This window comes from Miniopterus natalensis, chromosome 7, assembly GCF_054644295.1.
Source record: "Miniopterus natalensis isolate mMinNat1 chromosome 7, mMinNat1.hap1, whole genome shotgun sequence".
NCBI classification, from domain to species: domain Eukaryota; kingdom Metazoa; phylum Chordata; class Mammalia; order Chiroptera; family Miniopteridae; genus Miniopterus; species Miniopterus natalensis.
Genome location: NC_142087.1, coordinates 15,370,403 through 15,398,316, shown reverse-complemented (window position 1 = coordinate 15,398,316; position 27,914 = coordinate 15,370,403). Strand labels below are relative to the sequence as shown.

General features: G+C 51.2%; 1 protein-coding gene across 2 annotated transcripts; it reads right to left on the bottom strand.

Moving 5' to 3' along the window:
• Positions 1 to 7,477: 7,477 nt before the first annotated feature.
• FAM110A (family with sequence similarity 110 member A) lies at positions 7,478 to 18,992 on the bottom strand. Of its 2 annotated transcripts, none has more exons than XM_087818827.1 (2): positions 18,862 to 18,992; positions 7,478 to 9,100 (listed from the first exon to the last, which is right to left on the bottom strand). In XM_087818827.1, exon 2 carries the CDS (start codon positions 9,002 to 9,004, stop codon positions 8,120 to 8,122), a length of 885 nt encoding a protein of 294 aa, XP_087674953.1. In that variant the 5' UTR covers positions 9,005 to 9,100; positions 18,862 to 18,992; the 3' UTR covers positions 7,478 to 8,119. The 2 variants fall into 2 exon arrangements, with proteins under 2 accessions (XP_087674953.1, XP_087674954.1); XM_087818828.1 differs by lacking the exon at positions 18,862 to 18,992 and adding an exon at positions 18,697 to 18,852.
• Positions 18,993 to 27,914: the final 8,922 nt, after the last annotated feature.

Genomic DNA, 27,914 nt, shown 5'->3' with positions numbered 1-27,914 from the left:
ACCAGCCAGGGCACGTTTTTGAGACCTTGATTCTCATGAAAACTTGGAACTTTGGCCCCACTGAGCCCATGTTCCTAGAGGGTGGCAGTTTGCTGAGACAGGGACCCCCTGCACCCCACTCTCCACTTGGCAGCCAGGGATTGGGGCTGGGGGGGGTTGGTATTAAAATACAAGTCTGATCCTGTCCCACCTCTGCTCAGAACTCTCCCATGGGTTCTCAGAGTAAAAGCCAGTGTCCTCACCATGCCCTGCAACATCCAGGAAGTAGCAAAGGTGGGATTTTAACCCAGGAAGCTATTAACCGCCACACCCTGTCAGGGACCAGGCACCCAGGGGGCCAGTGGTGAAGGGAGGGCATTGGTAGTGAGGCTCAACTGAGGTCATGCCACCCTACACACACACACACACACACAAACACAGAGAGAGAGAGAGAGAGAGAGGGAGAGACATACACACTGGCAGAGAAGGGCTGGGCCCTTCTCCAGGTACCAATAGTAACTGCACTACTTCCTAGCTGTGTAACCTCCAATGAGGCAGCTGTCTCTGAGCCTCAGTGTCCCTACTGGTAAAACAGCAACCATGCAGAGTGAAATTAGACACGGACTGAGAAAGAGCTTTGCAAGCTGCAAAGGCTGCAGGCGTGTAGGGGATTAAGGGATTTATATAGCCAGTGGACACTGAAGGAGAAGGGATAGGTGGGGAGGGAGGTTGGGGACACCCAAGAGGCCCAGTTTGCCCTTAAGAACCTCCCAGGACTTCAGGGCCCAGCTGTCAGGCAGCCTTGATCTCAGCCCAGCGCCAGGCTGGCAGGCTCCAGACAGAGCCCCCTGGCTCCAGCTGGATGCCACAGTGAGAGTAAGGGGCCAACCTAGGGCCTGGGTTAGGCTATTTTCATCCCCAGGAGGGCCAGGGAGAGGGCCCCAGCTCCCTTTCCCCCCTCCCCCAAGCCCTGTCCCACTACTTAGAGACTTCCTTTCCAAACCCAGAACCAACCTAGAGACCACAGATGCCTCATAGCACAGCTGGGGAAACCGAGGAACAGAAAGGAAAACAATTTATCTAGGTCACAGAAGGGCTTAAACCCAGACCTTCTAATTTCCAGGAGCCAGTTCCTTCTGGCATGCCATTTGCTCACTCACTCATTCATTTTCACGCATTCTTTCATCCAACAAATGTTATGGAACACCTACAGTTCCCAGGAAATGGGGACACAGCCTAAAGTAAAGAAAGTCCCTGCCTCCTGGAGCTACATTGCTGGTAAGAGACACAGACAGGAAACTGATAATGAGGCCTTTGTTTACAGTAAGTTAGGGGGTGATGTGTATTTCTCTAGCCAAAAAATTAATGAATAAACCAGGGTAGGGAACTAGTGACTGTTGGATGCAGATGGTTTAGCTGGGGAGGGCAGTGAATGGGTGGGCCAGAAAAGATCTCTCTAAGGAGGTGACATGTGGGCAGAGACCTGAATGAAGTGAGAGAACAAGTCATGCAGATATGTGGGGCAGGATGGATACTGGCAATGAAAATAGCAAATGCAAAGGGCCTGAGATAGGAATGTGTCTGGTGTGTTCCTGGAACATCAAGGAGGCAGCAAGGCTGTACAGTGTAGGTAAAGGGAAGGTGGGTGGAGTAACAGGAATCTGGGTCATGAGGGCCTCACAGAGCAGTTAGACCTTTGGGTTTTATTTCAGGCTGCCTGGCAAGATGGACATTCAAATTGTTAAGAGATTCTCATAACCCCACACAGTCTGGCTCTTATGCTCCAGGTCTGGCTCTACCCATCTTCTCCCTGTTCTTGAATCTACTGCTCCCACCACAGGGACTTTGCACATGCTCTTTTTTCAACCTGGTATCTTTTCCCACTCTTATCCCCTATTACCTATCCTTCACATCTTAGCTCAGATATCTCAGGCTTCCAGACCTCCCTGACTAGGTCAGCAACCCTTCCTTCCTCCCAGGACCTAATCTTAGTGACCACAAAATAATTGGGATGATCAATTACTATCTGTCTGAAACCTAGACTGAGCTTCCCGAGGGCAGGTGTTTTGGCTCATTTTTTCACTACCATATCCTCAGGGTGCAACTAGTGCTTGGCACATGCTAGGCCCTAATAAATATGTGTTGCATTAATGAACAATTGAATATCATAGACACTTTATAAAGATCTCATTTCATTCAATTTTATCCAGTTTACAAAGCCCAGAGCACTGAGGCAACTTGACTAAGGTCAGACAGCAAGTAAGTGGCAACACTAGAAAATTCAGGTTTTCCTGATTCCCAAGCTGGGAATTTTCCCTAATACTTTTACTGGCACACATAGGCTGTTGTCAACTGGAAACTAGCTGGAATGATCCCTCTATGCCTGGACTCCTGCCCTTTTGCAATATGACTAAGAGATGGAGACTATTTCTCCATCCCTTGAATCTGACTTGGCCATGTCATGTCTGGGACATTTGTAATTACAACCAAGGCACTGGAGCTGGTCCTCTCTTGCGGAACATGGGACTCTGAGATTACCACATGAATGAGCCCAAGCTAGCCTCATAGAGGTGAACTGAGGCACCCCAGCAAACAGCCTGCCAACTGCCAGACACATGAGGGAGGCCCTCCAAAACCACTCAGCCCCCAGTTGTAGTCCACTGACTGCAACTACAAGAGTGAGCCTAGGTAAGCCCAGAAGAACTGCCCAGCTGAGCCCAGAATGCCAAATCATAGAATAATTGTTCTCTTAGGCCACTGGGTTTAGGGTGTTTTGTTAAGCAGCAAAGACGAACTGAAACACGTACCTTGCAAATACACACTGTGCAGACAAGACCTGTACACATATGCATATGCACATAAACGTACGCAAATGGCCTTCTGTTGAAAATCTGTCAGCACCCACAAAGATTCACACGCCCTTACAGGTCACATCCGCACACCAGCCATCACCCAACCCCACACATCTCTATTCGGATCACTCTCCTGGCTGCTTACATGGCAACAAAAAGCTAACGTGGAAATGGGCGAGTCGACATTGCCCAAGCTCCATGTCCCCAGCACTGGCCAGCACAGCGCCAAGCATGGAGAAGGGCCAGGCAGACTTGGTCGAATGAACGCATGAGTAAAGCAAGGGGTAGAGAATGGGCCACAGGATGGCACCAGTGAGGGGCAGTACTGAGGGGTTCCCATGGGTAACCGGCGAGGCCTGGCAGCAGGGGCCACAGCTTCCGTTTGCATCCCTCTGAGCGACCCACATGGGCAGGGGCATGCAGTGGCGCTCACAAATGCTTGTCTTACAAATTGTCCTCCTGCTTGAGATTCTATTTTTAAAATTGGTTCCACTGTTTTTATTAAAAGTGGAGGTTGTTGCCCTGGCCAGTTTGGCTCAGTGGTTAAAGCATCGACATATGGACTGAAGAGTCCCAGGTTCGATTCCAGCCAAGGGCACGTACCTCTGTTGCAGGCTTGATCCCCAGCCCCGGCCGGGGCAAGTGTGGGAGGCAACCAGTTGATGTGTCTCTCTCACATTGATGTTTCTCTCTCTCTCTCCTTCCCCTTTCCACTCGCTCTGAAAAGCAATGGAAACAATATCATCTGGTGAGGATTTAAAAAAAAAAAAAAAAAAGTGGAGGTTGTTAAAAAGCATTTGAAGGGTTACAGGAAAGAAACTGGAACCAATAAATTATCTTCCATGTGTAACTATGAAGAAATCGAGGATTTCTGAGAATTAAGGATGAGTTAAAAGGGCACTAAGGGAATAAAAAGCTAAGCAGGTAGTAACTCCAGAAAAAAAAACAAGTTTCACAGGAAAGGAAATGTAACCATAATATGTGATTTGGCTTGGCAGGGAACAATTCTTATATAATTATAATATAAATAACACTAAGTATCACTTAATGGAAAATTGTGACAAATGTAGGTTGAAAGGAGAGGAAGGTGAGAACAGTTAAATCTTCCTTGACAGTAATAATGATGAAAAGAAACAATTTTGACCACTCACTGGGTAATGTGCATTATTCTAGGCACATTCTATGTGAATCCTCACAGCAATCCAGCATCTTATACATTCGGATTACTCTCATTTTACAAGTGAGGAAACTGAGGTACTAGAAGGTTAAGTCACTTGCCCAAAGTCATATGGCCAGTCAGGGGAAGGGCTGGGGATTCAACCCAGGCAGTCAGGCTGCAGAAGCCATATATAAACACATCAGATCAGAAAGTAGGTCAATATTTGCCTAAAATTAAAAAGCAACAACAAAAGCAGCAGGAAAAGCACATTACTTAGAAATATGAAGAAAAGTACCAGAAGAAATTGTTAAAAGAATTGAATGTGATTGCTTGGAGGAGCTGAGCTGGGAGTGAGAAGGACAGGGCAAGAGAATGTTTTTTTATTAGTACTATTTAATTTATATAGATATGTAGGTATACCCATGAGGTGGGGACAGGAGTTGGCAGGGAAGAAACACCAGGGAGCTGTCCACATTGATAGTGTTGCTCTGTATCCTGATTGGGGGATGGGGTACAGTATGTTTTTGTCTGAACTCAGCAAAGGGTACCTTTAAGATCTGTGCATTTCACTGTGTGTAAATTGTACCTCCCAGAAAAAGATAAAAGAACTAAACAAATACTATTGAACTATAATTAATGATACACACGCTAAAGGGACTTTAAGGGGAAGCATACTAATGTTTGCAACTCTGAAAAGCTTCAAAAAGATAAGCTGTCTTAATAGATGGGTAAGGGATAGATGCCTGATAGAGCAAATCTAGCAAATAATAAGAATTGAGCACCTAGTAGGTAGACACATGTGTTCACTGTATAATCCTTGCAAATTTTAAGTTTGAAATTTTTCTCAATAAAGTGTTAGAGGAAATATATGAATGTTATCTGAAAAATAATATTAAACTTTTAAAAACCTGACTGGGGCATTCTGTCTTGGGCCTGGATGGACCACACAACTCTAAGCCCTCCCGTATGCATGTCTATCTGGCAGGGACAGCTGTTACCATGATCTCACCCATGTCCCCATCTTACCCTGGGTTCCTATAGCCTAAGTCTTCAGTCCCTCCGTGCTCCCCCCAGTGTCAGGCAGGATGAGGGTCTTCTTTCCCTGATCTCCTTGAGTGCCTCAGTAGCAGAACCAGGACCGTTTCACCAGGGACAGTCACAAGGCCCTCTAGCTACACCCCATCCTCTGCCAGGAGGGTAAAGGGAAGTCTTCTGGCAGGTGGGGTTGGATGCCTTTCCCAGGGGCCCATTACACCTTCACGACAGAAGTGAGCAGCCAGGTTGCCAGTCTCCCAAGCCCACGTGTATATAATTAGGCGGTGGGAAATAGATCAGGGGGCAGATCTCATCCCTGACTAATTAGGGGCTAGGCAGCTGGGGCCAGTCTGGCCTGGGGAGCTACGACGGGGGCCAGGCAGCCCCGGGGGACCAGGCAGCAGCTGCAGGCCCTCAGAGGGGCTCAAAGGCAGCGGCTGCTACTCATCGCCCCCCACACTCCAACTGGAGGCAGAACAATAGAGGGGCTGTCTCCACAGTCCCCGAGGCGGGCCAGGCTGGCAAGGCTGGAGGGCTGGCTGGGGAAATGGCCGAAGCCCCAGCTGCGGCCTCCACAGATGCCCACATGGAAGGGTAGTCGTCTCCAAGCTCCTGGCAGAGAGGAAGCCCTCCGGAACTAGGAAGCCTCTGTTGCATGAGTCAAAGCTCAGGCTGGCCCCTTCCCCACTCTTAAGAATCCCTTCCCGCTCCTTCCCAACAGACCCTCCCAATGCCCTACTCAGCTCCCCCGGGCCCAGCTCCTGGGAACAGCTCTGGTCATTAGGCAGAAGTCCCTAAAGATCCCTGCTCCACAATATACGACTATGTGCTTACTGTTTAGCTGCCTGTCCCCTCCCCATCCCAAGACCAGGGCCCAGCAGTGTCTTACCCACTGCTGGGCATCCAGTAGGTACTCAATAAAGTGACCAGAAGGAAAAGCTGCCAGGATGGGGAAGAGGTGAGGCATGTGTCAAAAGAATCACGGAGCCAGAGTGCCACTGAATGTGGGGTATCCGCAGGCCAGAGGGCCGACCTGCTCTGGGGCAGCCCACAAGCTACTACCTCTCCTGCTCTAAGACGAGATGACCTTCGAAGGCGACCCTCAAAAAGTCATCTTGAGGATTTAGTGACAGGATGAGTGTAAAGGGTCTGAGCCCAGCACTTAAGCCTCCTCCAGGAACAAGGGGCCTCCCAGCCTCAATTTCTTCACATGTAAAATGAGCCAAAACACCCACCTTCTTGTGTTTCTGGGGGCAGGCAGGTCACAGCAAGGGCAACACTTAGCACAAAATTCTGACCAGGTTGCCCAGAGGGGCTGGTCTTTGACACCTCAAAGGATACCATCTCTGCAGAGCCTGCCCAGATTATCCACCTGCCCTCATCACTCTTTTAACATAGGGACCAGGAGGCCCAGCTCCTACATTATCAAACCTGCTGGGTACCTGTGGGCAGCTCATCACCTTCCCTGTGTCTCGGCTCTTCATCTGTATCATGAAGGGATTAACTCCATTCTCATGGGCTCTAACAGCATCCTCTTCTTATAACCCAATTTCCCCTGTTTCCCTGAACTGCTGAGCCTAGCCCAATCCCCCAGGGGCTGGTTTAGACTATCAGACAGACAGACAGACAGCTGGACTGACCTGGATGTTTCCCAGCGGAAATCTCCTCTTTATGCTTAAAATAAAACCTACATCAAACCTGTCACTAGGGCCCCCATTAGAGCTTCCTGTTTCTGAGTGCTGCAGCCAAGGCTGCCTGCGTGAAAGGAAGCACCACCCAGCCCCTCCCCTCTCCCACCCAAGGGCAGGCAGAAGCCACCCAGGCTTTCATCCTTTGTGCCCCTAGCTCTAGCACTGGCTACTCCACCAGCCAAGGTGAGGTCTCCTAACAGGTAACTAACCTGGAGAGAGACAGAAAGGAACTGAGACCTCAAAGCCCAGTGCCAGCCACTTCCTTCCCCTTCCCCCAACTCAAAGAAGACTGTGCTGTCCAACTCTTCCACTGAGGACCAGAGGGAGATTGACTTGTCCAGGGTCACCCAGAGTTGGAGGTAAGCCCACTCATTTTGTGCTGTCCAGCCAAGTCCCTCTTCCTCCAAGAACTCCCACTTCCAACCCCCAAGTCTATGGCCTATGGGACTTCAAGTTCAGAGTTTGCCCTCTCTGAGTTTCCTGCCCCCTTGGGGACTGGGAAGGAGGTGGGGAAGTCAGAACACTCATGGTCGGGAGGGTCCATGACCATGTCAGCCTTCTCCCTGCAGTTCCCCTTCCTGGTCTGGGGGAAAGGCCCAGTCCCAGTCCCAGCTCTATCCTGACTCACTCAGTGCCCAGGCCCAGTTTCTTCCTTTATGAAGAAAATGCAACAGCCTCCCTGAGGATCCCTCACACCAGGCCAACCACCGACCTCATGCGCCACTGGGTCCTGGGGTAAACTATTACTAGGTTTAGAAGGCCCCACCCCAAGACTTCTCCCACCCCTTCCCCTTGCGAACACAGAAGAGTCTGATGACCCAATCTTTGAAAAGCAAGCATTTGTGTTTATTAACCAAAGGGAGGGAAGCCAGAGCAATGTAGACTCCTACCAGTCCCTCCTGTAGTCTACCCACCTAGGCCAGGCTGCCAAGGCCTGGAATAACAGTGGCTAGACCACTCTTCCCTGCCCCACCCTAGGGTGAGTTCCCAGGGAACCAGGGCCCACTGAGTAAGGAAGAGAAAGTCAGCAAAGGACAGAGGCCAAGGAAGGAAGGAACAGGGCCACTGGGTAGGCAGGCCTGGTAGAGATCCTCGGTCCCTCACTCTCAGGGCGGAGGGCTAAGTGCCCCAAACCGTGAGAGGAACCAAGCGGAGGTACACTCTGTCAAAGCCCCTCCATGTGAGGAATAGGGAGTGGTCCAAGGTCAAGAGGCCACTCTCTCAGGGGTCAGTCCTTGCCAGATGGGTGCTGGCCGGCCTCTGAGCCTTTGCCCCCATACCAAGTTCCCAAAAGGCGGCACTCTCTGGTCTGCCGCAAGCCAGGGAAAGGGTGCAGGAGAGGTCGCGGAGACAATTCCCTCTCCAAGCGCTGTCCTGTGCCGAACGCCAGGCCCAGCAGGGGCCTACCCCTCGGCTGCCGGAGCCTCCCGCGCTTGCCGCAGCCCGTACAGCCACTTGATGACGCGGGCGTTGCGCTCGATCACCGACACGCCGTAGGGCACGCGCTCCCGCGCCCGCTCCTCCACGGTGGCGGAGCTGCGGCGCGAGCAGCCCCCCTCGGAGCTGCCCGGCCCGGCGCTGGGCCCGGCCAGAGACACTATGTCTGAGCTGGCCCGTGCCAGGTGAGCCACACCCAGCCCCCGTGCCTCCTCTGGGTCCAGGCCGCAGAAGTTAAAAAATCGCTCCAGGTCGGCCGCCGCGCGGGAGAAGCGCTCACTCAGGTCCGACTTGGAGCGCTGCACGCCCGGGGGCCGGGCCGGGCTGGAGGCGGCAGTGTCCGGGGCCGGGCTGGGCTGCGCAGGTGAGGCCGGCAGGGGGCGGACGTCCACGCGGCGGACCGCGGCCGTGCTGGGAGGCGGGCGTGGGGAGGCGCCGGGGGGGTCCTGGGGGGCCACCTCTGCCCGTCCGGGGGCACGGCCGGCCTCGGCAGGGGACACGGGGCTATCGCACAAGTCGATAAGGCTGCTAAGGATATCCAGGTCCAGCTGGGGCCGGCGGCAGGGGCCAGGCAGGACCCGGCGGCTGGAAGTGAGCACCGTGCGGCGAGTCCCGGGGCTGAAGAGCGGCTGCTTGGACAGCAGGGGCTGCACAGGCTCCTGGCGGGTGCTGGCCACCTGCAGGCTCTTGACATACTTGGCCTTGTCGGCCTCCAGCCGCTCCACCGCGCTGGGTTTCCGCGCTCCGCCGTCGGCCGGGCGCCACAGCAGGTAGCCCGGGACCTTGGTCCGCAGGCGGAAAGGTAGGGCAGGGGTGTCCCGGGCTCCAGGAGGCAGCATGTCCACGGGCATGGCTGTTACATACCCCAAGGCTTCTGTGTGAGGAGCCTGGAGAGATGAGGCGACAGCGATCCAGGCAGAAAGTTGGCAGCTGGATGCCGGCAACGGCTGCAGGGGAGGAAAGAAAGAGGCTGAGCACCTCAGACAAAGGCTCAGCAAAGACTGAAGGGGCCGAAGACGCCTTCCCCTTTAAACGCCGAGGCCACGCCTCTGATTCACAGAAAGCCAATCAGGAGGCAGGAAGCACCCGCTGAGGTTGAGGCTCCGCCCACACCCCTGCCCTCCCGCGAGGAAGGCCCAGCTGAGGCCGGGAGAAAGCCGCGCGCAGCCCGAGCGGAACAGAGAGGGCAAGGCACACTTCAAAGGAGGCAAAGCGGGCTCCGAGCTGCGTGCTGGGCACCGGCCGGCTCAACCTCAGCAGGTGCCCTTAACAGTTCATTTTGCAGATGGAGAAACTGAAGCTCAGGGAGGCAATGAGCTTGATTAAGCTAATCCAGCAAGTTGGTGGCTCTACTCCTTGCCTCCGAGCCAGGCGGTGCTGCCACAGGAGTCTTGGGGTTAGGCAAACAAGAGAAAGGGCTCCAACCCAATCTGGACTGCCCACAGGGAGCCTGGTGCCACTTCCACGCCTCACCTACCCAAACAGGAAGCTGCTCTGTGCCATGCACCCGCCCAGACATGCCAGGCCCCAGGCACAGCGCAGAGCTTGTGGGGGAGGGGTAGAAAATCGCCACCCCCCGCCGCAGTGGCGCACAGGCACCATCGGCTTCCACTGTGGGGCTCCATGAACACCTCTCACAGGGAAACGTCAGTCCCAAACTGTGCTGCTCCAAGAGTGGCTGGAAATGCCTAAGATCACACAGCCCTGCTTGGGGGGCATCCAGCAGGCTTTAAAAAAGAAAAATACCATGACTTTATTGATTTCAGAGAGAGGAAAGGAGAGGGAGAGAGAGAGATAGAAACATCAATGATGAGAGAGTCATTGATCTGCTGCCTCCTACACGTCCCCTACTGGGGATCGAGCCCTCAACCGGTGCATGTGCCCTGACTGGGAATCAAACCGTGATCTCCTGGATCCGAGGTCGACGCTCAACCGCTGAGCTGTGCCCAGCCGGGCTACCCAGCAGACTCTTGATCTGTCAGCAGCCATAGCATGGGCACCCATAGGCAGGAGTGCCCACACCTGGGTGCACAAGTATCCACATGACACTTAGGCATCAGAGCCCTGTATCCCAGGCACCAGGCCATCCCTGTCCCTTTTTCCAGGTAAGGGCTGGGGCCACAAAGTGCCCCCACAGCCTCCCTGCAGATGGGCCAGAAGAAAACCTGTAGACTTTCTCACCCGTCCACTGGGGGAGGCGGACTTTGTCAAGGTGATAACCAAGAAGACGTACAGTTCAGACCATCTAGAGTGGTGCTGTCTAATTCAATAGCCACTATAGCTACAACCTTAGCTTTAAATTTAAATTAAATAAAAATTTACAAGTCAGTTCCTGAATCACACTAGTCACACTTCAAGTGCTCACGAGCCATATGTGACGACAGCACAGTACAATAGACAGCACAGACTGGAACATGCCCATCCTTAGCAGAATGTATTGGACAGACCCACCTAGGCATCCAGAATTCCAGGAGGGAAAAGTCTAGATTGGGGTGGGGAGGCAGGGATCTCTACTGTGTGCTGACGTTTGACACTGTCCTCTCCTGTAATCAGTGAGACGGGTCACTGTCACCTCATTTTACAGATGGAGAAACTGAGACTCAGAGAAGTGGCCAACCTAGGTCCCAGAGCAGGTAAATAAGACCCACATCATATGAAGCTGAAGTTACTTGTCTATTATGTTTACGGTTGTTCCCATTCCTCTAAAATACCAGCTCCATGAGGGCAGGGGGTATCTGTTTTGTTCAGAGTACGTAAGTTTTAAGATATTGCTCTCAATACATAATAGATATTCAATATAGTTTTATTGACTTAAAATGCCCAAGGGGGCCAAATGTGAATGGCCGGTCCAGGGATAAACTAAAGAGGGGCACACCCAGTCTGCTGCGGGCAATGGGTCCAAGGTGGTAAGTGTAGAATATTCTAGGAAGCTGGAAATCCAGACGTGCAGGAAAATTCTAGATTCTTAAATGTTAGCAATATTCAATAAAAATAATTTTTAAAGTATTGCATGCTCGGGGCAAACAAAACACGTTTGGAAGCTACCTGCCAGCACCTCCACCCTCCCATCTGGCCCCCCACCCCAGTCTGGGACCTTTGCTGCAATAGCAAGTTGAGAACAGAACCTTGGGGGCTGCTGGCCCAGAGCCAGGGCTCCCCAGGTAGATGGGATGGAGTAGTTGGGAAAGGAAGGCTGCCCCACTCAGGGCTGACCCCCGGGGGACCTCAGGAGGGAAGGGTCTGATAGGAAAGGCAGCCTCGCTGAGCCCTGTCCAAGTAGCTACACTGCCCCACCCCCGACCAGCCGCCTCCCAAACCAGTCCAACTTGTCGGCGGCGGCGCTTCCCGGGCACTGTCCCACTACCTGGGAAACACGGGCGAAGGAGGTCAGATGGGCAGGGCCTGGGCAGAAGCCCCGCGCGCCCCGCTCCGGCCCCCACCCTCTCTAGCCCGACCTGTCGCCCCGGGCCTACCCCCGGGCAGGTGCGAGGCGCCGCAGGCCCACCTGCCCGGGCCTGGCCACCCACCGGCCGCGCGCGGAGTGCCAGCAGCCGCGCCTCTTACAGGCTCGCTTTGCTTATCTGTGAAACGCGGTTAAAAATAGACCTCCAGGTCACCGGGAGGATGGCGAGATAAACAGGTCGAGCACATTCTTCAGCATCTGGCTCTCCACGAACCCGGCTCCTAGTTTTTCTTGGACAGACCCAACTCCGCAGACCGCCCTCCCCGCCTCGCAGGGGTCCCTAAGCCCGCTCGGGAAGGGTCTGTTAGGCTGGAAGCGCACGGGAGGCGCTGGATAGAGGCCAACCCCTCAGCGGATCTGCACAAGCCCCATTTCACAGGCGGGCAAACGGAAGTGCGGGGGCTCCTGCGAGTGGAAGCCAGGGTCGCGGTCCCCAGGTGGGGCTCGTCCTGAGCCTCCGAGCCTCCTCTCGTCACCCAGCGCCTCACCCACGGATTTCAAACGCTACCCACAAATGGCTTCAGAAGCGCCGGCCCCGGGCCCTCCCGGTCGGCATCTCCAGGGCATGAACCCCCACCCTGCCCCTCCCCACCGGCTTCCCTGAAAGCAGCCTCAGAAGGGGGCGGGGGGGCTCGGGTCCCGGCCCGGCTTCTGCCCTGCCCTGCTTCGGAGCAATCCTGGCACTCCCCCGGGCGGAGGAGGCCGCGAGCCGGCGCGCTGTGTGGCTCTGGCCGCTGGTCACCCCTCTCTGAGCCCGGGTTGGCCTGCTCTTAAGTGAGGGCGCTGACGACACGCTGTCTGCCGGCTCCATCCACGCCGAAGGTGAGCCCCCGCCTCGTCCGCGCGTTCCCCAGGAGGAACGGGCGCCCCGCCGCCCCTGCCCCGACCCGGCGCCCCCGGCCCGGCCCGGCCCGCACGTACCGGCTGCGCCCGCGCCGCCGCGCCGTGCTCCTCCCGCCCGGCCCACCCGGGGCTCAGGTAACAGGCTTTGCGCAACTTCCGGCGGCCGGCCGCGAGCAGGTGAACCCGTCGACCAGGTATTAACCCGAAAAGGAGTGAGCAGAAAGCTTGCAGCCGCCAGGACCCGAGCCCAGACGCGCCAGGCCCGGGCCCAGGGCCCACCCCAGGAAGCTCCTCCGTGAGCCAGGGCGCTCTCGCTCCACAGCTGCGCTGGCCCATCCGCTGCAGCCCCCGCGGCCCACTCCGCAAGCGTGCCCCCGTGGAGACAGAAAAACCGAGTCGGGCTCCCCACAGCCACAGTGACCGCCAGGGCGTGTTCACTGTGCCGGGCGTGAGAGTGCTTTTCCTGGTGTCAATTAACCCTCTTAACCCTCCCAACAACTCCTATGAGGTGAGCTCTACTATCACCCGCACTTGACTAATGGAGTTCTGAGGATGGGACAGGCTGAATCAGTTGCCCAAAGGCACCCCGAGGAGTCCAACCTGGGCACTTTCCCTCCAGACCAAGCCTTACCTTAATGCCACCCCTTTCTAGCTGTGTGTCCCTGAGCAGACTGCTCAACCTCTCTGATCCTCAACCTCTCTGTCAAGTGAGGAGGGTCCCACCTTCCAGGCCAGGTCAGGGTGAGTTCTTAGGGCCTGAGAGTGCCTATAGAGGCTTTGAGCAAGCTGTAAACATTAGTAACAACAGCAATAATAGTAATAATAACTATAATTTTTGAGTGCCAGGCACTTGTACTTATTTAAATCTCTGGACAACACACACACCCGGGGAACTACTTAATCCCCATTTTCAGAGGAGACAGTAGTACCAGCCTAAGCCCTGTTATGCCACTTCAGGTGCACATTTGATTAGGCCAGTTTCCACAGCGATCCTGAGGCCCAGAGAAGGAAGCGCCCCCAGCCTCAGATCCTGGGGAGGCTGAAGAAGGCCCAGTTCCATGTCTGTGCCTGGAGACAGGTAAGACAGAATTGGGGTGCAGGGCCTGAGGGGACAGGAAGTGGCTCAGGGAACAGCTCTCTAACCTGGGAGTGAGTCAGCCCTGAGGCCCCCTCCAAGCCCTGGGTCCTGATTTTAGAGGGTTGAGGGGAGGCAACAAGACCATCATTCCCCACAGTGGCCTGCTGGGTCCCTGCCTGGCCCTCCACTGAGGCAACAATGGGGTGGGAGATGGTTCAGTTGGACACGAATAGTAGTGAAAGCAAAGCAGTAACAATTTTCAGAATAAAATAGGCAAGAATTTTTCTGAGTGCTTTCTTTGTACTTGGCAGTCTTCTAAGCTCTTTATATATGCTAACCCTGTGGGATAGGTACTACTATTACGCCTGTTTTACAGTTGAGAAAACTGAGGCACAGAGAAGTGGGAACACTTGCCTGAAATCACGAAGCTGGTAAATGGCAGAGCCAGGATTTGAACTCAAGTGTGGGTGTTGGGGAGAGGCAGAGAACAGTTCTCCCGTATTGGGCTTTGGCCACTCATCCAGGGACTCCTAAGGAATCCACAGCCTCCCTCTCTGGACCCCAGAGGGAGAAGTTGCCTTAGGAAACACTCCCTGGCTGTGGTTCTGGGTCTCAGTTTCCTCAGCTATAAAATAGGGGCAATAATAGCAGTGTTTTCCCAACAGAAATTAGATCTCATCACTACTCTATTTAAAACTACTGTGGCTCCCCATCACCTTAGAATAAAATCCAAATTCTCCACTTGGCCCTCAGGCCCTCCCAGATCCAATCCCTGCTCTCCCTTCCCACCTCATAGTCAACCTTTTCTGCTCCAGCCACACAGCCCTCCCAGCTGCTCCTGAACACACCAGGCTCTTTCCTGCCTCGGGGCCTTTGTACCATCTGTTCTCTACCTGGAACCTCTTCTCCTTCAAATGTCACCTCCTCAGAGAAAACTCCCTGACCACTCTGAGGCACCCACCCACTCTCTCACCTGGTCTCTTCCCTTCCAAGCACTTATTACCCCCTGTCATTTCAGATGTTCACTTATTTGTCACTTGTTTCCTATCTCCCCCACTGGGCTGGGAACTCCATCCCACTCTTTCATACTGTCTTCCTCCAGGGACCAAACACAAAAGGGGATACCACTGACCAAGCTACCTCAAAGGGCTGGAACCAAGCTACCTCAAAGGCCAAGGCTCCTCAGCACCAAGCTTCCTTCCAACCCCCAACCCTGCCCCAGGCCTTCCCCTACCCCTCCTCCAGCCTCAAGTCACCCCCATTCAAGGTGGGCTCTGGCCACTTCTAACTGAGCCCTGTTCTGTCTCCAAACTTCAAAACACTACATCCTTTTCCATTCCATCTCCCTGGCCAACTCTGTAGCATGGACTCTGGAACCAGCTCCACTGGTGATCAGTTATTCAACTTCCCCATGCCTCCATTTCCTCAACTGTAAAACAGGACTCCTAACAGTGCCTCCTTCCCAGCATGAGGCCTGTGCATGACAAATGCCACCAAAGTGTGAGCTGTGATAACTATTCAACCAACCAGATGCCCTAGTGCCTAGCTCCTGGGTTATGCCTTTGTCAGCCCAGGATGTTAACCCACCCCTGTCAGGTTATAAATCCAAGAGTGCAGAATCACTTAAATAGGCATGTCTCCAAAGAAGGTGAACAAACAGACAACAAGCACATGAAAAGATGCTCAGCATCACTAATCATTAGGAAAATGTAAGTCAAAACCACAATGAGATACACGTCACATCCATTAAGATGGCCATTAAAAAAAAAAAATCCAAAAAACAAGCAAACAGAAAATAACAAACACTGATGAGGATGTGGAGAAACTAGAACCTTTGTGCACTGTTGGGAATATAAACGGTGCAGTCATTGTGGAAAGAGTATGGCAGTTAGGTGAAAATTTTAAAATAGAATTACTATAGGATCCAGCAACTCTACTTCTTGGTATATACCTAAAAGAATAGAAATCAGGAAATTGAACAAATATCTGTACACCCATGTTCATAGTAGCATTAGTCACAATAGCCAAAAGGTGGAAGCAACCCAAGTCATTCTTAATGGATTACAAAATGTTACATATACATGCAATGGAACATTATTTAGCCTTAAAAAGGAAGGAAATTCTGACACATTCTATAACATAGGTAAACCTTGAAGACATGCTAAGTGAAATAAGCAGACACAAAAGACAAGTATTGTATGATTCCAATGATACGAGTACCTAGAGTAGTCCAGTTCATAGAAACAGACACTAGAACAGTGAGCGCCAGGGGCTAGAAGGGAGGAGAATAGGGCATAGTGTTTAATAAATATAGAATTTCCATTTGGAAAGATCAAAAGCTCTGGGGATGGATGGTAGTGGTGGTTGCACAACATGTGAAGGTCCTTAATGACACTGAACTGTACACTTAGAAATGGTTTAAATGGTCAATTTTATCTTAATACATTTTACAAAAAGAAAAAGAGTAGAGAGTCTGGAGCTGGACTTCATGGATTTAAATTCCAGCTCTAGGTGACTTTGTGCAAGTTAATAAACCTCTCTAGTGCTCAGTTTCACTTTGTAAGGTGGAAATAATAACAGTGGTAACTACCTTACATCATAGCATTGAGGGAATTAAATTAGCTCATACTTATAAAGTACTTAGCACACAATGAGTGCTCAAGAGGTGTTAGTGATTTTCATTCTTTGCTGAGGGGGCAGGAGGTATAGTTTCTGATGTTTATAATTTCCATGACATTCTGTATCCCACCCCCACCCCTTCCTTCCACCTGCTTCTCTCCTTCTCTTCAGCAGAAGCCCAGCCGAGATTTGGGTGGAGACAGGGAGGCCCTCACCAGCCTCTGAGGAGGATCAGGAAGGCTCCAAGCAGCAGGGAGGGGGCTGGCCAGTAGGGTAGCCTCAGCTCAATTTCAGCCCAGCTGTCAGGGTCAGAAACACCTGACTAGCTGGGCATCCCCCAGGGCCACCCCAGGCTCCAGGCTATTTCTGGAGTCTCCCTAGACACTCGTGCCCTGACCTGCCTGGCGTCAGCCTTGCCCAGAGTCAGCCTTGTCCAAGGCGGCCTTGCACAAACCTCAGGAAGGCAGAGGTGAGTCCAAGGCGGCCTTGCACAAACCTCAGGAAGGCAGAGGTGAGCAGGCCCTGGGAAGGATGCGGAGGCAGTCACCTAAGGCAGCAATCTTCTATTTGGCCCACTGAAGGCCCGCCTCCATCAACTCAATTCTCTGGGTCTCCATTTGCACCTGAGGTAGCAAAATGGGGACAAAGGCGCTTGCAGTGAAGAGAGTGTGAAAGATACCATGTGCAAAGCCTTAGGGAAGGACCTGGCACAAGGATGGGGAAAGTGTGGATTGGGACAGATCCATAGCCAAGGCCACTTCCTGGCCTGAACTGCCCTCTGTCCAGGCCTGAGCTCACCATTATAGCTTCTTATCTTGGACCAGAGATGTGAAGAAACTTGCCCAAAGTAACACAGCAAGTCAGTCACAGATCACAGACAGGGCAGTGGTCTTTTGATTAAATATATAATCTAATAGACAGATATATAGATACAGATATATAGATATACAATTTTTACCAGGTGATATATACACATGGCTCAATTCAAGAGCTATAAAGGGAATGAAGTAAAAATAAACTCCCTCCCACTCCTGTTCCCAGCTACCCAATTCCCCTCCCTGCAGACATCACTGTAACCAGATAGTGTGTCCTTCCAGGGAGATTTTAGGCAGATATAAGCAATAATGGACATACATTCTTTCTTTTTTTTTTTTTTACACATATGGCAAAACACTGTGTGTACTGTTTTCACCTTGCTCCTTTTACTCAATAATATGTTGTTCTTCATATATGTTAATATATTAATTATAATGTTATTAATACGCTTAATATGTTGACTAATATGTGTTGTGCCACCTCAGTACCTAAAGAGCCCATCGGCCCCTACTGCTGCCACTCAGCCTGGGTCCAGTCTCTCCCTTTTCCACGCCACGCTGCAGCATAACTGCACCTACATCACTTTGCCTAGAAGTGGAACAGCTGGACTGAGGGATGCACTTGTAATTGTGACAGAGATGGGGGGCTGTGCTGCATAGAGGCCTTATGAGTTGTCTTCAGCCAGCAGAACACACCACAAATGGTCAATAATGTCAGCTTTAGTTACTTTGATTACAGAGGTTGCTGGCACCCCTAAGTTCTGCACTGGAGGCGAGTACCTCGCTTACCTCATCCTAAACCCCCTCCTAGCATCAAATTCCAGGTGGGGAAGATGATAAACTCACTAAAAAGTGATACATAGAGGATAGCAAATGGAGCAACTGCTACAAAACAGACAAGGGGAGGGCAGGCCATATGGCATATGAAGTCAATAAATATTTGTTGAAAGAATGAATAAAAGACTTTTTTTCTTCTGAGTTCCCAGAGCTCTTATGCCCAGAGCCAGGAGAGTTTGGAGGAGAAGATAACTCCCCATGAAAAAATCCAAGACTCTCAGATGCTATGATTCTGAGTGTCTAGGATTCTAAGACTGAAGCCAGACAGACTGGGAGCCAACTGCAGCAGTGCCAAGTCTGACTGTGTGACTTTGGGCAAGGGTCTTATCTTCTTAGAACCTCAGTTTCCCCACCTGCAAAAGGAAACCAACAATAGCAACCTGGGGGTGGAGGTGAGGGTGGGGGGTCTCCAGGAGGCAGGGCATAGTCTAGGTCAGAAGGGCACCTGGAAGAGTCCTAGCCCCACCCCCAACTCCAAACTCTCTAGTGGCCCTGGTGACTAGTGGCTTCCTCTGAGGGGCTGCCTCGATCCTTTCCCCCAATCTGGGCCAGATTCCCAAGAGTCCAACAGTGACTCCAGGATCAGAGCACTTGTTGCCTACGAGGCATCTAGCCCAGAAATGTCAGTCCCGCCCTAAACTCCCGGAGCGGCCCTCTGAGAGAGGAACAGCCCAAGTCCAAGCCCTAGCGTGCTGGAGAAGGCAGATACCCAGAGAAGGCACCCAAAGATGGTGTGGGAAGGGACAGGAGGGAGGTGATCCACCCAGGGCTCCATGGGCCGTGTCCCTGCTGCTAGGAGGCTGAAAAAGTGACCACCAGTTGCCCCTCTCACAGCAGATCTAGATCTACCCAGGCTAGAGACGGCGAGGTGGAGCAGAAAGTCCTGACCTGGATTCTCCGCCGGACCGCGCCTCTCTGAGTCTCAGCGTTCTCATCTGTGAAATGGGTTCCACCGCCTCCCCGCAGGTATGACCGGGGAGGACACACACTGCAGGCTCCCGGTGAACGGAGCCCCCAGACCAAGCTCGCGCCCCCGACCACCCGCGCCCTCACCTGGAGCCCACCCTAGGTGACTCCCGGCTCTTCCAGTTCGCGTCTCGGGGAGGCTGACAGCTCGCACCCCGGCCGGGAATGGCCACGCCCAACGCCGCTCCGGGGGGCCAGGCCCGCGGGAGGACCCGCCGCGACCTCTTCGGAGCCGTCCTCCGCACCCGAGTTGAGCGGGGGGACGTGGCCGTCCCGAGGAGCCCACCGGAACGAAGGTCTCGGGGCGCAGAGGAAGGGGAAGTGAGCGTGCCTCCTCCCTCCACCCCCGCCACGGAAATGGTTTGCTCCGGACATCCTGATTGGTTCCTCGCTTCCGTTCGAACGCCGCGCCGCCCGGGTTGCTAGGCGACCGTTTAACTTCGGCTGCGCCGTGAGCCGGCGACTCGGCAGCCCCGCCCCGCCCCGCCCCGCCCCGCCCCGCCCCGCCCCTTCGCTCCGGCCTCGGGTTCTGGCCCCGGCCGCCGTAGCCCGGCTGCCTCGACGCTCAGCCCGGACTCTCTCCTGCTTCCCAGCTGCATGAGGCACCGTTTAGGGTCCCGGGGCCGGTTCCTGGTCCCGACTTTGCAACTAACTCGCCGTATGAGCCCGCGCAAGCACCTTTCCCTTTCTGTACCCTGAACAGCGCAACGAATGGGTTCATTTTAAAATGTGCAAACCCAGCCGTCTTGAAATTTACTACCGAAATGACCAAAGATAGGAGCAAAGACTTATAAAGCCCAGCGTTATGTATCATAGCAAAATAATGGAAACAACCTTAATGCTCGGCGAAAGGGGAGTGGTTATATAAATCCATTCTGCGGAAGAGCTAAGTTTATTGAGCTTTTTACATGACATAACTCTTGTCAGTGCTCATGGCATGACCCTTTGAGATGGGTACCTTTAATTATCCCCACTTACTGATGGGGAATATTATGCGGTCATTAAAAATGGTGTAGTTAAAAGATATTTAAAGTATGAAGAACAGGCTAAGAAAGTGTTGGGTTTTTTAAAAGTATGTTTCAAAGCACTATGCACAACATAAGTATGCATTAAATACATAATTGTATCACATGTATAGATGTATACTCATAATAACTGCAATTAATTTTTTCTTTGTGCTTTTGTGGATTTTCCAAATTTCCAACATTTAAACATGTCAAAAAAATTTTTTTAACAGGATTATATTAAGTTAACTCAAAAGGCTCTTAGAGATGAGGAAATTTCATAGCTGTGAGTCACTGAGTCTAGGGCATTGCTCAATTTAGAACCAACCTCGGTTTTCTATTCCAGCTAGTGTCTTTCAAATTCTTGGATTGGATTGCCAATGATTAAGCACTTACTGAGTAAATGCCTTGGGTAGATAGGGGAGGGGGCTAATAATATACCAATAGCTCACAGCTGGGTGTTCTGGCCTGGGCACCTACCAAATCAGAACAGCTACTGTCAGAAAACAGGGCATCTGGCTCTATCTGTGAGGACCAGCTAAATATCAAACCTGGCACTAACTGTGCCCTCTGCTAGATTGTGCTTGAGGCCCCACACACCTTGTCTCACTTGACTTTATTACTATCTGAGAAGATAGATTCTATTATTCCTATTTTATAAATGAGAAAACAAAGGTTTGTCTGGATCCAGCAGAAGTCCTCTTAACTATTTTGTTATTTCCCTGTGTAAATGTGCAAGGCCTGTTTGGCAGTAGCAGTGAGGAAAGGCAATGAGGGTCCTGTGATCCTAAAATACAGAGAAAACTGAGAAGGGGGAGATCCAGACTTTGTACTTCCTGAGGCTTATACAATTTAGAGAATCTTACTTAAGAAAAGAACTACAAAATTACAAATATAAAATTAAGTAATGAAGATTATTAGGTTAGAAAGATAAAAGAAATCAGGACAAATGACAAATTCCACAAACATTACAAAATCCAGAAAAATAATATTACTTTTATGAATAACCCCCATAATACTTTCCACAAACATGTAAGACCTTCGTATGTATTGAGATATAACCTCTGGCTCATGTTTTCATGTCACAGTACCTCTTGAGTCAGCTCAGTGTGCTAGGAAGAGGCATTCCTGGAATGTCAGTTGGTAATAATTTATTCACAAAAGTGACTGGAAACAACATAAATAAAACCACTAAATCCAAATGAAATGTCACAGTCCTCTCAGCCAGATCCCCAAAATGCTAGCACTCACTCCTACATCATCTAACACAGGGGAAGTGAGAGTGAAAAGAGAAGGTGGTTTTAACAGAGTGAGGTTAAAATGCCTTGATTTGGCAGATTTTACTAAAGCATGTAACCATGTGAACACATTGCTAGACCTCAGCTTCCCCATTTTAGGGTCAGGAATGACGACAATGGTGTGGTGTTCAGATTCTTCTCTAAGGTCTACACCTGTAATCAGGGCTTGGGAGATATTTGAGATGCCTTGATAAAGAGCCTGCTGGCCCTAGCATCTTCAAAGCTTGCCTCTGCCCTGCATGCCCTGGAGCTTAAAATAAATAAAACAACATAAAAATGCTGAGCCTCTGCCCTGGCTGGTGTGGCTCAATTGGTTGGAGCATAAACCAGTGCACCGGAAGGTCGTGGGTTCAATTTCCAGTCAGGGCACATTTTTTTCTCTCTCTCTCTCTCTCTCTCTCCCCCCCCCTTCCTCTCTAAAACCAATTTTTAAAAGAATGCTGAGTCTCATTCCCAGAGTAAAAAAGTGAGGCAAAAAGAGGGCAGAAAGAATCTCCCCTGGACTCCAAATTAGGCCTCACAAAGAGAGAGATCATTTGGGCACATTCAGAGTTTAGAACTCTGAGCATCGCCACCTGCCAACAGCGTATTGGTGATACCCCCTATCTCCAAGGGTTCCTTAAGTACTTGTGCCAATTCAGAGAGACTGAAAGCACCCCAGTCCTACCCCTCCCTAACCATGTAGGGGTGGGGAGGGAGAGCCCGTGAAAATAAGGTGGACAAGCTGTCATTAGTGTGCCCAGATCAGAGGGAGCGGGAGGATCATTATGACCTTATCCTGACCCAGCACGTGAGCAGCAATAACACAGTGCCCTGTGCACAGGCCTGAAGCTGTTTCCATGCCTCCTCCAGCACCCTGATCTTGGCTGTGTTTTTTTCACTCCACTCGAAACCGAGATGAAATCAGCCTCAGATGTTAGTTCCCTATCTTCTGTGCACCCCATAGCTGTACTTTGTTTTGTTTCCTTTCATTGAAAGGGAGTTCTCTCTCTACATATTTGCTTACATCTGAACTCTTCTGGAAGGACCCACCAGCTACTGGGCTGACTGGGGACTAGAGAAAGAAGAAAAGCATTTTAGAAAATAATTTTTATACTTTTTGAATTTTGTACCTTATAAATGTCTTATCTTTTTTTTAATCCTCACCGGAAGATATTTTTTTTCCATTGCTTTTCAGAGAGAGTGGGGGAGAGAGAGAAACTCCGGTGTGAGAGAGACACAGTGATTGGCTGCTTCTGGCCTGGGGCCGGGGACCAAGCCTGCAGCCGAGGTCCGTGCCCTTGGCCAGAATTGAACCCGGAGCCCTTCAGTCCATGGGCCGACACTCTAACCACTGAGCCAAACTGGCCAGAACTATATTATCTATTTTTTTAAAAATAAGTAACACCATTAAGGATACTCTATGAGAGAATAAAATAAGGCAGTGAATTAAAAGACAACTCAGCCCAGCCGGGCACGGCTCAGCAGTTGAGCATCGACCTAGGATCCAGGAGATCGGGGTTTGATTCCCGGTCTGGGCAGCAGATCAATGACTCTCTCATCACTGATGTTTCTATCCCTCTCTCTCCCTTCCTCTCTCTGAAATCAACAAAGACATATTTAAAATATATATATATTTACTACAGCATTGCTATTAATTTTTTTAAAAAAAAACACAAAAAACCCACAACTTAATTTCCTGGCTACAGGGCAATGGGAATGGTGAATGAGACTGGAATGGAATACCATACAGCCATTAAAAATGATGGTTTTGAAGAATATTGAGTGACAGGGAAAGCTTTTTTTAATAATGTATCTCCCAATTCATTTATTTGTTCCAGAAATATTTTTAAGACCTACTATGTAGATACAAGCACATCTTCCTGAGCTTCAGTTTCCTCACCTATAAAAATGGGATTTAACCATGCCTACCTCCCAGGCTTGTGAAAGGCCCAGCACCCTGACTGACTCTCAGCACCCCAGGGCTATTGCTCCTGCTGCTTATGAGGTTGCTTGACAGTATAAACTCATGAGGCAGCATGTCCCCAGGTGTCACTCCCCTGCCCAAACCCTCCAAGGACTCCCCAACAAGCTCTGAATACCATAGCCTTTGGAAGCTGACCCTTGCCAACTTCATCTTCTACCACCTTCCCCCTCAGCCCAACTTGATCCAACCACTCGCCCTCATGTTACTTCTCAAATACACCGAGCATCCTCAAGCCTCAGGGCCTTTGCATATGCTGTTCCTTCTGCCCAGGCCCTTCTTCCCCAGACACAGCTGCCCCCTTACCTCCTTCAGGTCTCTGCTCAAACGTCATCCTCCCCAGGAAACCCCTCAGCTTCCCCTCATCATTCACATTTCTCTTCAAAGCACTCCAGCCTCCTGACACTTGGTGGGTCCCTGTGCTTGTGTCTTGTCTGTCTCCTCCAGTGACTGTGAGCTCCCAGAAGGCAGGGTCCACACTTCTCTTGCCCACTTTTCCCACAATCACCACAGTAAAGGCTCTGAGAAGTACTGGGTCAGAAACATTTCTCTTTGCTTACTCTACTATTTCCCGAACATATTCAACCCTGAAGCCCTATGCCTCACAGCACTTAATAAACAGCCCACAGAAACAGTGAAAATGCTTTCTCCCGAGGATGGGTCTCTAGGATGTGACTAGGGACACTTCCTCCTCTGCTAGAGCCCCCTTTAAAGTATAGGGTGCCTACCCTAGGACCAGACTGCCCGGACACAGGAACTGTCCTCAGTCTCTAGTTCCCCACAGTTCATGCCCCTCAAACCACCTTGGTGCTTCCAGAGGGCCAGGTTCCACCTGCCAAAGACTCAGGCCCAGCTTCCTATGGTCATATTCCAGGTCTGAGGACACACCCTGCTGGTCAGCCACACTGTTTGCTTCCCCCCATTTGCCAGGCTGGGTGACCCTGGGCTGGGCCCTTCTTATCTCTGAGCTTCAATTTCTCCATCTGTACAATGGACTTAGGAAGGTGCCCAGAATACACAACCCAATCGAGGTTCTGGGTTTCTGTCCTTGGAAAGGTTTTTTTTTCCTAAACCAGGCAGGATCAGAGCAACCTCAAGGCCCAAGGTGCCAACACCTCGAGATCATGGGGCGCATGGATTTCCAGGAAAAGCGTGCAGCCAGGAGGCCCAGCAGGGGAGGGCTCGGCTCAAGAGGAGCCCCCTGAGAGCCAGCCCGTGGAGGAGAGACTGTTCCATGACGTGACCACTTGTCTGTCCTGCAAGCTTGAACCCAGGCTGGAACGGAGATTGCCATCTGCAAACCCCTCGTAGAGTCAGTCTGATTGCAGTTGATGTTCATTCTGATACAAATCAACACCCCTCCCCTGACTCCTGCTATGTGCTGGTTCCGGAACAGGTTGTTGCCCTGACTTGGTCAAGTGTGTAAAGTAATTTCCACACCTGGCAGCATTCACAGACTAGTACCCGTGACTGTTCCCCCCCCTTACACAGGGGTCCAATTTGTCTTGCAGCTCAAGACGTGTCTCGTATGTAAGTTTCCCTTAATAAACTCTATTAATTACCAGACTGGAGTGGCCAGCCTCTCTCTTTGGTTTTTCCCTGCCCTCAGCTTAGGGAGGGAGATTTTTCTCTGGGTCTGGATGTATGAACAACCCTCACAGCCTCCATGACCAACTCCCTGCCCTGTGCAGCCGCTCCAGCAACACCCAGCTGCTTGGAGCTGCCCCTCCACGCCACCACCCACTGCTCCCCTCAGTGCCCACTGCCTGCAATGCTCTTCCTGCCCTTCCTTCTCCTGGCCCATTCCACCATGTCCTATGGAAGTCACTGCCCCAGAGCCTTTCCTGTCCCCTCCCCAGCTGAGCCAGGGACCCTTCTCCATGCTCCCACAGTCTCTGGTCATACGGAATTGTGTTGCATGTTTCCATTTGCAGGTCCGCTGTCCCCATATGGGCAACAGTGAACATTTTATTTAACTATGTTTTTATTGATTTCAGAGAGAGGAAAGGGGAGGGGGAGAGAGAGAAACATCAATGATGAGAGTAATTGGTCTGCTGCCTCCTGCACCCCTACTGGGGATTGAGCCCGAAACCTGGGCATGTGCCCTGAGTGGGAATCGAACCACAATCTCCTGGATCACAGGTCGATGCTCAACTGCTGAGCCACGCCGGCTGAGCAACAGTGAGTATTTTAGATGTAGGAGGGACTGGCCTGCTCCATCTCCCACACCCCAGTGCCCAGTCCAGTGCACACAGCAGGCACTCAATTGACATTTGAGAACCGAACTGAGAAAGTGCTCAAAGGTCACCTCCCACACATCCCCTGTCCTCCCTGTTTCTCTCCTCCCAAGGGGATTTCAGGGGGTGACGAGGTACAGGGTGGCAACCCTGATTCAAATGCTGGTTCCACACCCTCCTGCCTGTGTGATCGTGGGAAAGTGGCTCCACCTTTCTAAGCTATAGCTCTTCCCCTGCAAACTGGGAATGGTGACAGCACTTCCTAGGGATGTTATGAGAATCAAACAAGATAATAGACACCAAGCATTCAGCGTGGGCCTTGTCACATGCTAAATGACCAACAGCATGATTACTATCATGGCTACTATTAGAATCACTGTTACGATAGCTCAGAGTGAAATTCCCACCTGGTTCCCCTAAAAGTACCTGCTCTGAATCCTGGGATGCCCCATCAGAGTATAGACCTACCTGTGACCAGATCAGTCCTGCTCCCCTTTCTGTTTTGTTGGGGAGCACTGAAGGCAGATTCTGTCTTTTTTTTTTTTCCAACCTCCTGCCCCAGCAAGGGGTAAGAGTGAAGCCAGCACCCTTTCCTGAGACAGAAACCTAGGATACCCCCTGTTCTGCCACGTGGTGTTCCACCCCCTGAGCAGGCTGCAGGTTTTTTATTAGGTAAATGGAGGCATTGATGGCTCCCAGCCAACCTCCTGAGTGCTCCCCGACTAACCATCTGAGAAAGGGCTTGGAATGTATCAAAAATGGGGCTTTCAGAGTGGGGCTGTTATCACTGAGTATAAAGCAGAGTAAAGAAACAGGCAAGATGGAAAAGGGGCTGCTGAATATAGCAGGGCCAGGGAGGCCTGTCCTCTGAGCTGAGACATGAAGGGTGAGAAAGAGGCAGCCATGCAAATGCGTAGAGGATGGCAGAGCGGGAGCAGCATGGGCAAAGGTCCTGAGGCAGGAATGAACTTGATATATTTGAGCCAAAAGGCCAGTGGCTGGAATAGAAAGACAGGAAGAGACTGGCATTAAATTGCTGAGAGTCTGTAGGCCACAGGGAGGGCTTTACATTTTAAAGATAAAAAGTTTAAGGTCAAGATCAGGAATTCTGGGATCAGCCTGTCAATGTTCCAATTCCAGCTCTACCACCCCCCCGCTGCCTGGCTTGGGTAAGTTCCTTATACTCTGGACTTTCAGTTCTCTTATCTTTGATGGAAAGAATGATTTCACTTACCTTGTAAGGTGTTACCTTGAGTCCCTGGGATGATGCCAGCAAAACCCTTAGCACGGGACCTGGCCAGAATCTGGCTTGATGACAGTGCTCTATGCTAATGACCATATCAGAGATTATCCAGTACAACCTTGGGGGCTCCTGAGAGATCTCAAATCCTGGCAGAGAGCGCACATGCTTGTGCCCCGGGTTTTCTGGGGGTGAGGGACAGACTGAGGCAGCTGAGGGAAGCAGGGGGGGAGCGGACAAGCCCAAGGATCAAGCTGGATTTGGCTCCAGCTGAGACCCATCAGCTCTCCACTTCCAGTGCACTAGAACTTTCTGTGAAGGTGAAATGTTCTGTATTTATCCACTACAGTAGCCACTAGCTACATGTGGCTATTGAGACATTGAAATGTGACTAGTACAACTGAAGAACTGACTTTCAAATTTTATCAAATTTTAATTAATTTAAATGAAAATAGCCGCACAAGGCTAGTGACTATTGTATTCAACAGTATAATGCTAGAATCAAAGTTATTTCATCTTCAATTCTTTCACTGTTTTTTCATCTCAAAGAAAAGGGTCTGTTTGGTGTTGCCCTGTTAGTTACCTGCTCCTTATACTTGCTCATTTCAACAAAGAGAGGGGGCCTCAGAATCAGGACTAAACTGGATATTTTGTTCCTTTTTAAATTGTTGTCTGTGGAGGTAAATTTAAATACAATAAATCTCACCAACTCAGTATACACTTCAATGATCTTTGGAAAATGTGTATAGTCTGTAATCACCACCACAATCAAGAAATGATTTCCATTGCCTGGGAAAACTGCCTTCGTGCCCTTTTACAGACAATTCCCTCCACTTTACTTTGGCCACCACTGATCTGTTTTCTTTCCCTGTAGTTTTGCCTTTTCTAAAATATCATAAAAACGTGTCCTGCTTCTTTCACTTGAAGCTAGACTAGAATTTAATAGCATAGCTTTATTCCCAGTCCATCATTTCCCCCATATTTTTCTAATTACGGCAAACGATAATGGATTTCTACTTAGAGAAATTTCTTTTCAATTGAATCTGTTTAAGGCACGTACATTCACTTAAAAAACCCTAAGTCACTAATAGAACAAGTGGACCATGGATACGGCAACAATTACATAAGTAGAACAGAAGCCACTGGAAAAGCCACCCAGTCCCACCTCTCCATGTAACACATGGGAAACCAAGGCCCCGAAAGGGGAGGTGACCGGCCTGGATCAGATGGAGCAGGCGACAGAAGCCTCGTGCAGCCCAGAACAGATGGCCGAGGCTGAGAGGAGAGGCTTGGGTCTCCCTTAGGGTTGGGGGCCTCTCCCCGCCCCCCACTCTGCGGCCTGCGCTGACTAGGCTGTCCAAGGTCAGAGGCTGGGCCTGACAGATGGGATTTTGCAGA

Bases quoted from the DNA above. Each gene is read 5' to 3' on its own strand.
- FAM110A (XM_087818827.1), bottom strand. From the start codon at position 9,004: ATGCCCGTGGACATGCTGCCTCCTGGAGCCCGGGACACCCCTGCCCTA.